This window comes from Hemicordylus capensis, chromosome 4, assembly GCF_027244095.1.
Source record: "Hemicordylus capensis ecotype Gifberg chromosome 4, rHemCap1.1.pri, whole genome shotgun sequence".
Taxonomy (NCBI): Eukaryota; Metazoa; Chordata; class Lepidosauria; order Squamata; family Cordylidae; genus Hemicordylus; species Hemicordylus capensis.
Genome location: NC_069660.1, coordinates 237,873,296 through 237,888,758, shown reverse-complemented (window position 1 = coordinate 237,888,758; position 15,463 = coordinate 237,873,296). Strand labels below are relative to the sequence as shown.

Here is a 15,463-nt window from a genome sequence, read left to right as displayed (position 1 = left end):
CTACAGATCTCTAGCAACTACAAAGAAGGTGAGCTGAAACAAACTTTTTTTAACATCATGCAAATGATATAAGCATGCCATATTACCTTCTTGATTTCTCTAGTAAGCATGCATCGCTCCATTCTCAGCACAGTGGAAATATCAATGTGTTCTCTTGACATTGAATTTAGCCAAGCTGTAAAACTATCTATTGTTGCCAGAAAAAGAACCCAGGTGAACTTCAAAATATTGTATATTCTTTTGATAATGTTATCTAGGGGAAAAAGAAGAAGAAGCCATAATAAATTAACAGTCACCACAAAAGCAAATATTGGTGATTATTTTAGAACTTCTAGCCAATAGGAATGATGTTCAACACTATTTATCTGACATTTCTCATATTAGGAGCCAGATCCAGGGGCGTAACTACTATTAGGCAAGGGGAGGCGGCTGCCTGGGGGCCCCCACGCCTTGAGGGCCCCCTCAGAGGCAAGTCACATTACTATATATTGTGAAGTGTGTGTGTGTATCAGCGTGGGGCCCATTTAAAAATTTTGTCTCTGGGCCCACTCCAGCCTTGTTACGCCCCTGGCCAGATCATTGGCCCAACAATTGAATTACTTCACTTCATTCATTGGCAGACATCCTAAGGATATGGTGATCTCCAGGGAGAAGAGCTGGCTCTCCAAGGAGATGCACCTATGCTGAGAAAGGTTTCCTGAACATGGTAGTGGGTTTGCTGTTGGAAATCAAATTTCTCAGGTCTCTTCTTTCCTCAAAAGTGCCCTGCCCCAAAAAATATGTTCCTGAGGGTTGTGCAACTGTCAGGGACATATTTTTGTGAGGCATAGGGCACTATTAAATAAGTACGTACGTACGTACGTAAACAAACAAACAAACAAACAAACAAACAAACAAACAAACTGCCTGACTCCAAAGGCTCTAGGCAGTTCACAAAAACAAAGACAAGACAAAACAAACTGTTAAAATAACAATTTAAAATGTTCAAAGATTACTAAAACCTGGCTAGAAAAATGTGTCTTAAGGGATCTTTTAAAGTCTGGTAAAGATATTAAACCACCAACATCTATAGAGACCACATTTCACAGCCCAGAAGTGACTACAGAGAAAGCCCACTCCTGAGTCATTGCCAGACGTGCTGGTGGCATCCGATGACAGACATCTCTCGATTACCATGTTGTGCGGTGGGGATCATGCAGAAGGTGGTGCTTTCCCAGGTAACCTGGTCCTAAGCTGTTTAGGGCTTTACAAGTAATTAATAGCATTTTGTATTTTGCCTGGAAACCTATTGGTAGCCAATGCAATTCTTTTAAAACAGGCATAATATGGTCTCTCTAAGAAACCCCAGAGACCAATCAAGCCATTGCATTTTGGACCAACTGAAGTTTCCAAATAACATACAAAGGCAGCCCCACATAGAGCACATTGCAGTAGTCAAGCCTAGAGGTTACCAGAGAGTGTACCACAGTTTTGAGATCATTATCCTCAAGGAATGGACACAGTTGTCATATCAACCAAAGTTTATAGGAAGAGCTTCTGGCTATAGCCTCAACCTGACAAACCAGAATCAGGCCGGGATCCAGAAACACTCCCGTGTAGGGATGTGTGAACAGGTTCAACATTCAATGAGTCTGACATCGAACCTGTTCGGTTTGAAGGTTCGGGGTTGAACCGAGCCATCTCCTGTTCGGTCTGACCCCGGGTTGAACACCCCCGATTGTTCGGGGGTTCGCGGACCTTTTTTGGTTTGTTGTTGTATTATTTTTTAATTTAAAGTTTTTTTTAACCTTATCCTTTTTGGGGGAATTGTTGGAGGTGGCGGGGTGTGTCCCTGCAGAGGTCCCCCCCCTCCACCGGCCTCCCTTGCAACCGAAACTGGTTCGTTCGGCTGGCTCTTCAGCCTGTTTGAGCCTTACCCCTCTGGCGTGGTAGCCATTTTGGAGGCCGCCGCCCCTGCACAATTGGCTTCTACGTGGCCTGGGTCACACAGAGGCCAACTGCACATGCGACGGCCTCCAAAATGGCCACCGCACCAGAGGGGGAAGGCCTGAATGGGCCGAAGACCCGGCCGAACGGGCCGGTTTGGGCTGTAAGGGAGGCCGGCGGGGGGAGGGGGAACCTCTGTGGATTCCCCCCTGCCTCCAACAACTCCCCCGAAGGGGGTAAGGTTATTTTTTTAAAATTTTTTTTAAAGGCCACCACCCCCCGCCCCGGACCGAACTGGGGGAGGGGTATTGAAGGCGTGCCGGACCGAACTGGCCTGGTCTGGTTCAAGTCAGGTTTGGACTTGAACCAAACCCGGCTAGCAAGTTCCGTGCATACCTCTACTCCCATGCTATGTATCTGTTCCTTTGGGGGGAGTGCAACCCCATCCAGAATAGGAAGATCTATCACGACCCTCCAAGTATGACCCATTACCATGAGTAACTCCGTCTTGCTTGGATTCAGTTTCAATTTATTATCCCTCATCCAGTCCATTAATGCATGTAAGCAGACTTTTTTTTTTTTGGCAGCGGGGGGTGGGGGGGTTATGCCATTTCCTGATTATGTCATGGAGAAAGAGATTTGGGTGTCATCAGCATATTGATAATACCCTGCTCCAAATCTCCTGATGATCTCACCCAGCAGTTTCATGTAGATGTTAAAAAATATCAGAGATAGGATAGAGCCCTGAGCGACACCATAGTTTCAGAGAGCAACTTTCTCGAACAAACACCATCTGGAATCTACCAGAAAGATAGGAACGGAACCACTGCAAAGCAGTACTAGCTATTCCCAAATCTCGCAAACAATCCAGAAGGATACCATGGTCAATAGTATTGAAAGCCGCATAAGGCGCAAAAGAACCAATGGAGCCACACTGCTTCTGCCTATTCCTTGATGGAGATAATCCATCAGGCCAACCAAGGCTGTCTCCACCCTATAGCCTGCTCTAAAGCCAGTTTGAAATGGATGCAGATAATCAATATCTTCCAAAACTGCTTGGAGTTGATCAGTCACCACCCTCTCAATTAACTTGCCCACCCAAGAAAAGTTGGAGACTGGCCTATAATTATGCATCACCAAGGGCTCTAGGACAGGTTTCTTAAGTAAATGTCTAACAATTGTCTCCTTCAAACATGGTGGAATCCTGCCTCCCTCAGTGAGGTGTATATGATGTCAACAAGGCCATCTCTAACAGCTTCCCTGCTAGACATTATAAGCCATGGTGGGCATGGATCCAAAGGAGAAGAGGTAGGCCAAAACCCTCCAAGGAGTTTGTCCACATCCTCAGCAGTGACAAATTTAAACTGATCTATTCTAACTGAACCAGAGGAGTTCCTGGACATCTCTACAACTGACTCCACCATAATCGTGGAGTCCAAGTTTGGCTCAAATGCGAGATTTCATCCACAAAAAAGGTTGGGGATAAACCTACTACTACCAGAGGAAAAAGAAATTGGCAAAATTTCTCTCTCTCTCCATGCTCATAAAGCTGTGCAACTAAACAATGCCCTCTGTACAGATGTGCACAGAATCAGATTGCCCGGTTTGGCTGAAATCTGGACTGGATTCGTCCATACCCTGGGCAGCTCGGGCTTTATTGAAACCAATCCAGTTCTGCCGCCGAGCTGGCCCAAGGTGTTCGACAGCTAGACTTGTAAAGGGGAATCTGGCAAGGGAAGAAAGAAAGTTCAGAGACAGGTCAACTGCTCTATAAGCAGGGCGGGGAGGGGAACCTGGCAAGTAAAGAGCTGTGGTTGTGTGGCAGTGGGGCGGAATTCTCAGGCGGTCCTTTACCTTCTTTTACCATAGAAAAATCAAGCCACTGCCCAGCAGGATGTTGGGAGGGGGGCAAGGGGGAAAGTCTCCTTCCATTTTTTAGCTTTGTAAAATAAAGCTACTATGTAGTGGGATGGCGGTAGCGGCTGCAGTTAGTGGTGGAAGGCTCCTTCCACCCACCCGCCAGCCTCCCAAATGACAGCCTGGGCTGGTTGTTGGCCATTTGGGCCTCTCTGCGCATGCATTCACAGAGGCCCAAAATGGCTCACACCCTGCCTGGGCTGTCATTTGAGAGGCTGGTGGGAGGGTAGAAGGAGCCCCCAGCTGTTTCTGCAGCCATCCCACTGTGCAGGGTCATCCTACTGCACAGCAGCTTTATTTTGCAAATAAATATGGAAGGATTTTGCAAATAAATATGAATAAATATGGAAGGAGATATTTTCCCTCAAAACCCCACCACCACCATGCATCCCGCTGGGCAACAGCTTGATTTTTCAAAGATAAAAGATGGTAAATGGCAGCCTGAGATCTTTTCCCTTGCCCCACTGCCCCTCATATAGCCCTTTACTTGGTAAAGGGGGATCCTTGCCGGATTCCACTTTCTTGCCGGATTCCTCTTTACAAGTATACCATCAAACCAGCTTGCAAGGCAGGGGCTTAGATCGACTTGCCCTAGGACCGGGCCCCACCACCCGGTTTGGCTTGAGGGTGAGCCAGTTTGATTCCAAGCCAGCTCGCACATCCCTAGCCCTTTGCAATGTAGGCACACACCTACAATGTAGGCACACACCAGAGTTCCATTCTGTCACCAATGCTTTTTAACATGAAATCACTGGGTGAGGTCATCAAGGGATTTGATGCTGGGTGTTATTAGTATGCTGATGACACCTAAATCTATTTCTCCTTGTCATCAACATCAGTGTTAGCCCTTTAAATTCCTGCCTATGGGCAGTAATGGCCTGGATGTGGGAGAACAAACTGATGCTCAATCCAAGCAAAATGGAAGTGCTCACTGTTGGGGGTCATAATCTTCAAGATGGGATAGAACGTACTGTTCTGGACAAGGTTACACTCCCCCAGAAATAACAGATTTGTAGCTTGGGAGTGCTCTTGGACCTGGGTCTCACCCTGGTGCCTCAGGTTGAGTCTGTAGCCAGGAGTGCTGATCTGTGACTGATCCGACAACTCCGCCCATTCCTTGGGGAGAATGACCTGAAAACAGTGGTGCACTAACTGGTAACCTCCAGGATGGGCTACTGCAATGTGCTCTTTGTAGGGTTGCCCTTGTACATGCAGTAGTTTGGAAACTTCAGTTCAAAATTCAGCAGCCAGATTGGTCTCTGGAGTACCCCAGAGAGACTACATTATGCCTGTTCTTAAACAGTTGCACTGGCTGCCGCTCTGTTTCAGGGCAAGTACAAATAGCTGATTATCTTTAAAGCCCTGAATGGCTTAGGTACCTGAGAGAGTGCCTTTCTCTACAAGATCCCACCACTCATTGAGATCATCAGGAAGAGTCACTCTTTGTGTGCCACCAGTTCATCAGGTGGCGACCTGAGATCGGGCCTTCTCTGTTGTCACTCTTCAGTTATGGAACGCGTTCCCCCAGATATGTGGGGATTATCTTCCTTCGAGGTCTTCAGGTGAGTCATAAAGACCCAACATTTTAGCCTGGCTTTTAATGATATTTAGTTTTAATTGCAATTTTATTCTGCTTTTAATTGGTTTATGATTTTAATTGTTGAGTATTTCTGATTTGAGTGTCAACTGCCCTTTCAGCCATGTTAGGAAGGGCTGTATATAAATAAATAAATAGATAGATAGATAGATAGATAGATAGATAGATAGATAGATAGATAGGTTAGGTGACTTCAGAGTATGTAATTTTTACATACGAATATTCTCTATGATCAAATGATAGTCTTTTTAAATTTTTCATTTAGTTCTATAGCATTCTAATTTCATTTTTCAGTTATTCAAAAGCTACATACTACAGTTTATTTAATTCATATATTGTAGTCAGCTGACTTCTGTTTACAAGATGCTGAAGCAGCTGAGACATACTAATATTTAAAATAAATGAAAATAAAATAAACTTTAAAAAAAAAAATTTCAAAATGTAGCTGGGATGAAAAATGTTTAACAAATGCAGCAACTCTAAACATAAAACAGTAGCTGAAGTTAGTTTATCTAGTTGGACAGCTCTTCAGAGTCAAATTGGTGGATGTTTCTAGCCTGAATTGTTTCATGCCAGCAGAGCTGTGACTCTTGAGATATATTTGTAAGGAAATTCTACAGCATATATTAACTCTCAGGGTTACCTTGTTTAACATATGGCTGTGCTCTGTTATTAGTTATTATTATTGTTAAAAATACCTTTCTTGCTTCTTCGCTTACCAGGTCCATCTGAGGATTTCTTTTTCACAGGTTCCTCTCCTTCACACTCCACATCTATACCAACTGACAAATCAATATTATAGCAGTGAGCAAAATCAACCAGCAGTTTACAGTTATGCAATACAACATGTATAATTTAATCCTCTTTACTATAGCTCAGTCACCTGCAAATTCTACAGAAACACATTCAGTTAGGACATACAATGGTGTCAAATTAACAGGAAAAAGCATAAGAATGATCTTATTAGTTAATTTTTTGAGCTACACACAATTTGGTACAACTTCTGTAAGTTTAGAATCTAAATATTTTGGTTAGACAAATCAAATAAAGCATTTGATTTGATGGTTCACTATATTCCTCTTTGCCAAATCAAAAACAATCCAAGTATCTGCCCTCGTTCATTATCTATAGCTTTCTAGAGATAGCTGCTTATGTTATATTAGTCCACTGTATAATGTTTAATAGGGATGTGCAAATTGATTTGGATACAAATTGATTTGTACCCAAATCTAGCCGATTCAGAGACAAAGCAAATCACCCCTGTAGTCCATTGGCTAGATTTGGGTACAAATCAAATCATGGCTGATTCAATTTGAATTGATTCGGGTTTTGGATCTGTCCTATTAATTTTTTTAAAAAAGCCCTTATAGAATTGGAGTTATGGAGCAAAATATGTGGTCACTATTTTTCAAGTGTTCGGATTCTTTGGTGTATAATAGCTTTCACTCAATGAATCCTTATGAGGATTCATTACACACTTTCATTTCTTCTATTCATTTTGAATGTCTTTTCGACAGTGTCAACTGTCAACTGCCATGTGCCAACTACACCCCACTCCCACTTGCAAGGCAGTGGGGTACTACTCAATTTAAGTGCCTAATGGGTAGAGGCTACCACCCAAATTGCAGAGGAATTGGGCAAAGGGCTGATTTTTGGTGAATTGTTGGTTTAATGTCTTTGGGGCAGATTTGGGGCATAAAGCAGGATCTGGGGTGGAAGAGCAGGGTGAGGTGGTAGTGCCTAATGGATGGAGAATACCACCCAAATTGCAGAGGAATTGGGCAAAGGGCTGGTTTTTGGTGAATTGTTGAAGTATACGCATAAGGTATAATGGAGGTGTATTGCTTCACATTATGGGGAAAGGGGTGACCTAGAGTGGTGTGGGGTTGGTGGTAGTGCCCAAGGCGGGCAAGGAAGCTACCAGAATTTTTTCAAAGGATTTGGGCAGAGGGCTGATTTTTGGTGATTTGCAGAAGTTTACACATCTTTAAGGTTTTTCTCCATAGGGAATCATGTAGGTTTCAGCAGCCCATAACTGCACTTGGGGGGCACTGGGGTGGCCAGAGTGAGTGGTGGTGTAGTACACAGAGGGTGCCAGCCACTCCCATGGGTTTATAACCCATGGAGTTCAGGGTTCTGTTGTTTCTGAGGTGTTCTGAGTGTAGATTCTCTGGTAGCAAATGAGATTTTCAATACAAACCATGAATCCACTCTCATTTGCTACCAGAGAATCTACACTCAGAACACCTCAGAAACAACAGAACCCTGTCCCCCCTTGGGTTAGCAACCCATGGGAGTGGCTGGCACCCTATGTGCACTACACCACCACTTGCTCTGGGCCACCCCAGCACCCCCCAAGTGCACTTATGGGGCTGCTGTAACCCCCATTATACCTTATAATAATAATAATAATAATAATAATAATAATAATAATAATTGCCGTCATGGAGCCAGCAATCATGTGGGTGACCGATCTGGCTGCCCTCCCCACTCATGTGCAGGGAGAGGGGGCTTAGCCCGCTCTCACTGCACACTTGAGAAAACTGAGTCTGATCGTGAGACCCGGTCCATTCTCTATCTTAGCTTTGTCTATCAACCCAGCTCCTTCCCCCTCCCCCTGATGCTGGGATCTTCTCAAGCTGGACTGGCACTTGTTGGAATTAAATGCTCTGCTTAAGGATCAGAATCTTGTATTTAGCTGCTTCTGTTGGCTCCCCAAGGAGTTGCCAGCTGCTGCTTTAATCTTGCATACTTAGTAAGTGTCTTTAATAAACTTAAAAACAGGTTGCTTACCTGTAACAGATGATCTGGTAGTGGTTCCATACATTCATAACTATTGGGTTCTGTGCCTGTGCAGATCAGCTTTGGGCAGAATTTGTTAGCTCCACGCAACGCCCGCAACCATTTGCACGTGACTGCAGTACCCCCTAATGATGGTTGGGCGTCCCATTATTCAGTTTCTTGATGGCCAACTAGGCAGCATGGCACATGATGGAACAGTGGCTTGCCACATATGCAGTGGGGATGGACAGGCGGTTTTTATAAATGTATGGAACCACTACCAGATCATCTGTTACAGGTAAGCAACCTGTTTATCTGGATAGTGGTTCCAACATTCATAACTATTGGGTGAATTACGAGCAACCCAGATGGTGGTGGGTGTGCGCTGCAAGTCACTGTAGCACCCTTTTTAGGACTGCCCGTCCAAATTTTGCAGCAGCTGCTGTCCGTAGATTTATGGCATAGTGCCATATAAATTTATTTATTTATTTAAACATATTTTATACCGCCCAAAACTTACGTCTCTGTGTGGTTCACAACCAGATAAAAACAAAGATAAAACGTCAGTTAAAAACAAAACAAAACAGAACTTAAAACACAGCAATTTAAAAATAATTTTAAAAACAATATTCTAAAAACAACATTAAAACAATTAAAACAATAAATGTCTGATGAGATGACCAAGTGGCTGCCATACAGATATCACTGAATCGAATGCCCACTAGGTGTGCCGAAGATGTGGCATAAGCCCTAGTAGAATGTGCCTTAATTGAGCCTGGTGGACTGACCCCCGTTGGTCTTATGCCATCTTAATCAATTCCACCAACCAAAAGGAGAGCCTTTGGTGGGTAGGTGAGTATCCTTTGCATCTCCCTTGCAGGTCCACAAACAGATGACGCATCTTACCAACATGCAATGTGGCCTTTAAATAGTAGAGAAGCGCTCTCCTAACATCTAGCAAATGCATTACACAGTCCAGCAGTGACAATGGTTCGCGAAAAAATGTAGGCAGAACCACCTTCGCATTTAGATAATAGTCCATAACAACCTTAGGCCTGAATTCAGGATCTAAGCATATGATGACATGGTCAGGATATATTTTCGTGTATGGTTCATCCATACAGAGTGCTCTTAGCTCACTCACACGCTTTGCTGTGGTTATTGCCACTAAAAAGAGCATTTTTAGAGTCATGAGTAGCCATCGGCTCAAATGGAGGTTCTGTTAATGTCGAGAGCACCAAAGAGAGACTCCACTTTTCTGCCGGTAGCCAAACAGGTGGATACAAGTTATTGATTCCTCATAAAAAGTCCTTACACATTGGGTGGGTAAAGACTTTCTTCCTGTCCCACCCATCGTGGTGCGCTGATATAGCAGCCATATGCAACTTTATTGAGACACTAGTGTTTTGAAGCCCGTTATAATAACGGGCGCTAGCCTTTTCCTCTCCCTTTTACTGTTTTTTTTTTAAATGCAGCCTCCGCCGCTGCCTCCGAAGTCCCACCCTCCCTCCCTCCCAACTTCCGAAACCACCTTACCCTGGCCCGTGACAGTTGAGCAAAGAAAGTCCTAAATTGAGGAGGGAGAGAGGAGCTCGCAAGCAGTGCTCCTCCCTCTGCAAAGGCTCTGCCCGAACTGGCGCTTGGGGCGGAAAGGACACCTCTTGCGTCCTTTCAGTCCCAAGCGCCAGTTCGGGCAGAGCCTTTGCAGAGGGAGGAGCACAGCTTGCGAGCTCCTCTCTCCCTCCTCAATTTAGGACTTTCTTTGCTCAACTGTCACGGGCCAGGGTAAGGTGGTTTCAGAAGTTGGGAGGGAGGGAGGGAGGGTGGGACTTCGGAGGCAGCGGCGGAGGCTGTATTTTTGCTTTTAGTTTTCTTCGGCCTTCGCTCGGCCCCCGGTCCCGGCCTCCGTCTCCCTGGGCGGGTCTGGACCTCCGCCGCCATTCCCCCTCCCGCCACCCACCGCGGCCCCTGTCTCTGGCCGGGGCGGCCACCCAGGGCTCCGGCGGGCCCGCCACCCACCGCCCCCGCAGCTCCAGCGGGCCCGCCACCCACCGCCGCCGCCCGCAGCTCCGGCCGGGCCCTCCGCTTCCTGGGGCCTCTCCCTTGCCGCCGCGGGTGTCCTCTGGCCAAGGCGGCGGCGGCCAGTGTTCCCCGGCGCCGCTCACCCAGCTTCTTCGGGGCGGCTGCTTCTGGCCGCCCAAGATGGCCACCGGGTGCCGGCCGTCGTGTCTCCCTTGCCCTGTTCTGCGCATGCGCTCCGTGCATGCGCAGAACAGGCCAGGGAGGCACGGACACACTCTTGGTGTCCATCCACGGACGGACACCAAGCGTTTTATTAGAGAGGATTCGCTAGGTCACTTTGCTTTAGAGTGGACAGATAGAGGAGCACAGCCTTCAGGCTAACTTCCTTAGGGTTATATCCCGAGGTGGCATGTGCTGAAAATCTGCACCACTTCGCCCTATAGTTGCGTCTAGTGGATGTTTTCCGGGTGTTAAGGAGTATCTTCTTCAGAAGCCTATCCGCCACGTGGTAAGATTCAGAATATCTGTTGTCTTGTTTTTATGCCTGTTTTTAGCTTGATGTTTTTACTGCTTTTTACTGTATGTTTTTAATTTTTGTAAACCGCCTTGGGGTTTTCTTTTAACGAAAGGCGGTATAAAAATGTAAAAATAAATAAATAGATAGATAGATAGATAGATAGATAGATAGATAGATAGATAGATAAGCTGGGGTGCATCATCCTGTTGTGGTCCTGCGTTATCAGATCTGTCCAATGAGGGAGTCTTTTGAACCTGCCTTGGAACAGTCTGAGTAGTTGCGTGAACCATGGTTGCCTTGGCCACCATGATGCAACTACAATTGCTTGTGTTTTGTCATGGAGGAACTTGGCCACTACCCTGGGGAGCAGAGGAGTTGGTGGATAGGCATAAAACAGTTCCTGGCTTCACTGATACTGAAAGACATCGCCTTTGGACCTTGGTCCCACTCCCATTCTGGAGCAAGACTGATCGCATTTTTTTTTTTTGGAACGTCGCGAACATATCCACCTTTGACCCTACCCACGACACAAATAGCTGCTCCAGAACTGCTGGATTCAGCTCCAACTCATGCTGCTCTAACACCAGATCCCTGCTCAGCGAGTCTGCCAAACAGTTCATGGTGCCCTTGATATGAATGCAATGGGATAGATTTTGCATGGGATGCACCAATTCCATAACTGTCGACTGAGACTGCACAATGATCTCAACACTGTTCTGCCCTGTTTACATAAGCGATGGCTGTTGTATTGTCCATCTGCAATTGGATGGTCTGTCCAGCAATCTGTTCCTGAAAGGCAACCAAGGCCTTGAATGCCGCTAAGAGTTCCAGGAAGTTGATCTGTAGCAGCGATTCCTTCAGAGTCCAAAGACCTTGTACTCTGTGGTGTGTCAGGTGGGCTCCCCAGCCGAGCATGGAGGCATCGGAAGTCAGGACTGTTGCAGTGCAGGACACCATCAGGCCAAGCAGTACCTGCACGGCCCTCGCCTTCTGTATGGGAGTTTTCTGAAAAAAAGTGAGTAAGTGTTCATATGTGTTTGAAGCGTTCCTCCGGCAGATAAGCCTTCTGTTCCGTCATATCCAGCTGCGATATATTGTAGGCACCTTGCTGATTCCAGGAGCGACTCTTCTCCCAACTGATCTGGATGCCTACGCTGTCCAATAGGGCTGTAACTATGTTTATGTGTCCCAGCAATTGCTCCCATGTCCTGGCCGTCAGAAGCCAGTCGTTCAAATAAGGGTATATTGACAGACCTTGTGTTCTAAGATAGGCGAGTATCACCACCATACACTTTGTGAATACCCTTGGGGCGGTGACTAGGCCGAAGGGCAACACATTGTACTGAAAGATTTCAGACCCCATAGTGAAGTAGAGATACTCGCGATGACTTTCCTGAATGCCGAAATGGAAGTATACATCCTTCAGATCGAGTGTTGCAATCCAGTTCTCCTTGTGGAGGAGTGGAAGGATGCCTTGCAACATTGTCATCCTTACCTTCTGCACTTTGATGTACTGGTTCAGGCCACATAGATCCATTATAGACCTTATTCCGCCATCGCTTTTGGGGATTTGGAAATACTGGGAATAAAATCCCATCTGGCTGAGAGCCCACTGCACTGGCAATATGGCTTCTTTCAACAAGAGCTTCTGGACCTCCTCCCGCAGTATCAGTGTTTTGGGAGTGTATCTCACACCCATAAACAGTGGGTACTCCTTGAACTCCAGCGCATAGCCCGTCGAAACTATGCACAAGAGCCAGTGGTCCGATGTTATATGGTGCCATGCTTGGGCATGGCTTGCCAGTTTGATTGTTATTCTGGCAGAATTCAAGGAGATGGTGTTCCTTGTGTTGATGTTCATTGATATTTCGAGGGTGCTGTTGATATTGTGCTGAAGAAGCGCATTGTCATGTCAAAGCTGCTGCTTGGATTGTGGTGCCCCCTTATTACGCCCAGACTGGTCGCCTTGTTCTTGGGGTAGTAAGGTCTTCTGTTATTATTACTGCAGCACTGATAAGGGCGCTTGAAGTTTTGCCTATCAGGTTGCCGATAAGAGCCTTGTCTTCTCTGATATTGGTTGTATGGTTGGTATCTGGTGTTGGAATACCGTGGATTCATAAAGGAACGTGCCGTGATCTTTTACTTTTTCCACTGTTCCATATTTTTGTCACTTTTGTCTGAGAAAGTCCTGCTCCATCAAAGGGCAAAATTTCAATATGATCCTTCATGTCCTGCTGCAGCCCAGTTGCCCTCAACCAGGCATGCCTCCTTAAAACAATGGATGAGGTTAATGTCCCGGACTCAGATTCAGCCAAATGTTTGGCATTTGCCAATTGTTGGTGGGTGGCTGCAGTTGTTTTAGCAAACACTGACTTACAAACTCCCTTGGTTCCAGCGATGCTCGTTGGTCAAACAAAGCCTCCTATAGCAAATGTGTGAATTTTGTTTAGCATGCTAGGTAGTTTGCGATTTTAATAGACAAACATGCCATGGAATAAGTGCATCTTCCCAGCATGTCCAGCTTTCGGCCCGCTTTGTCCACAGGTGTCGTATGTCTTTTGCTGCCCTTCGATGTCGTGGCACAATCTACCATCAAATAATCTGGCACAGGGTGGTGCATAAGGTACACCTTTTCTTCCTCCTGAATACGATACAAAGCTTCCAAATGCTTGGAAGTGGATGCTGAGGTCTGCAGCACCTCCCACGCAGATTTTGCTGCTCTGGTAATATGAGGTAACATGGGTATATAAACGGGCTGCAACCCAGCTGCCGAGTACTCTTCTCTTGTCACCGTGAAAGAATCACCACACCCCCATGGGGTAAGAGACCGCTGATTGGCGACTATCTGGCTGAGAGAGAGGGAGTCTATGGTACTACCCCTGGCTGGATGTCGCTGTCCTGAAAGCCTGGAAATGTCCCCGTCGAAGGTGTACTTTCCTCCGAATGCAACAAGCAGGCCAGTCAATGAGTAGTGAGATCATGTACCCCAATAATTTTGGTCTATGACCGCAAATAAACATGATGATGATGATGTGCCCCAACGGAGGTCACTGGGGATCTCTCTATAGTGTCCCGTTCAGGAACATCATGCTCGACATAGACCAGTTCGACAAAGACAGGTTTGTCTTCAATGTCAACGTCGACATCGAGTTCCGTGTCCAATATAATAACAACCGTCAGATCCGTTGCCACCGCCAATGCGTCAGCATGGCTCGATGCCAAAGCACCCTTGGTTGTCTTTGACACTGAAATGGACCCGATGGGCTCTGTTCGTTTCCCTTGACGTCGAGCATTCTCGATGTCGAGTGGTTTGCGTCTGGGAGTGTGGCATAGGTGCTGGGGATAACAAAGCTGCTCGGCACTGAGGTGTCTCAAAAGATTGTAGGCCCAAAGGCAAAGAGGTGTGTGCAGCACTCTGGCTATGGTGCTCCTTGTGTCTACGCTTATGCTTCTTCAGCGGTGGCTCCAGTGCCGAAGCCTTGCCCTTCCTCTTTGGGCTGGACCACAGGCCCTCCAGCTGCTTAAACGGAGCCAAGCTGCCCAATGTTGAAGCGGTCGATGTCGAGGCGCCCAATGTCATGGGCTTCCCTAGTTTCGCCGGGACTTTAGACTGCAATCTAGGTGCAGGACCCGGTGTTGACGCCGTGGAAGCTTTCTTGGGCAAAAGAGCTTCTTCCTGTAAGTATACCTTCAGACGTGCTTCATGGTTTTTTAACGTCTGTTTATTAAAGGTAATACAGATGGAACATGCTTTCCTATCATGTGCTTCCCCCAAACAGAACAAGCAGAGGGCGTGGCCATCTGTTGAGGGGATTTTGCTGCGGCAATTGCTGCACCTCTTGAAAGTAGTTTTCTCCTTTCCCGACTTCCCTGAGCCACTCATATTTGTTTTTGTTACAAGCTGAAAGGAGATTAGAGGAGTCGTCTGTTCCGCAGTCAAAGGGAGACCAAGATTGCACCAAATCCAAAGGAATATCGAAATGTATCATCAAAGTCCGTATCCAGTAGTCGATCAAGGAGAGAGACAGAAATAGATCCAAATCCAAAGGAGTATCCAAAGAATCATCAAAGTCCATTTCCAGTAGTCAAAAGGTTAAATCTAAGAGTAACAAACTGTCCTCTGAGGAGCAAACTGTTTTTGAGGACTGATCGCTATGGTGGTCAGAAAGAAACTGAATAAAGGGACACCCAACCGCCTCTAGGGGGTACTGCAGTCATGTGCAAATGGCGGTTGTGGGCGTCGTGAGGAGCTAACGAATTCTGCCCAAAGCTGATCTGCGCAGGAACAGAACCCAATAGTTATGAATGTTGCAACCACTATCCAGATCCTTTTGTTTTTGAAGAAACCTCATCTTGAACCCATTACTCCCATTGGGTACCCTAACTCTGACCTGCCTTTACATGCATACAGATTTCCAGTTACTTTATAAAAGTTCATTGCAGTATGCATGTTTGCACCCAGTTAATTTCCCACCCAGTTAATTTTCCACACAGATCCCGTAGCATAGTCACAGGATGGGACACATGCATCTGAGCAAAGATGGTAACAGAAAGCTCCAGAAATTTTTTTCCTCCTCTTTCCCTCTGCTAACTTTTTCCCTCACAGCAGTCTACTAAAAATCACAGGAACACAGGAAGCTGCCTTCTACCAAGCCTTCTACCACTGGTTTATCTAGCTCAGTATTGTCTACATAGACTGGCAG

At 46.1% G+C, this 15,463-nt stretch overlaps 1 protein-coding gene and 1 long non-coding RNA gene across 16 annotated transcripts in view; one reads left to right on the top strand and one right to left on the bottom strand.

Annotated features, from left to right (window-relative positions):
• Positions 1-15,463, bottom strand: part of PIEZO2 (piezo type mechanosensitive ion channel component 2) — a 469,614-nt gene that overhangs the window by 93,606 nt on the left and 360,545 nt on the right. For 9 of the 15 annotated variants that reach the window (XM_053247271.1, XM_053247279.1, XM_053247278.1 and 6 more), the window contains 2 exons: positions 6,139-6,222; positions 87-253 (listed from right to left, as the gene is read on the bottom strand). In XM_053247271.1, coding sequence (XP_053103246.1) covers positions 87-253; positions 6,139-6,222 — 251 coding nt within the window. The remainder of the gene's footprint in view (positions 1-86; positions 254-6,138; positions 6,223-15,463) is intronic. The other 6 variants (XM_053247272.1, XM_053247285.1, XM_053247275.1 and 3 more) reach the window with 1 other exon arrangement.
• The window catches only part of LOC128323700 (uncharacterized), a 46,477-nt gene that overhangs the window by 23,599 nt on the left and 7,415 nt on the right, over positions 1-15,463 (top strand). The window lies entirely within an intron of this gene.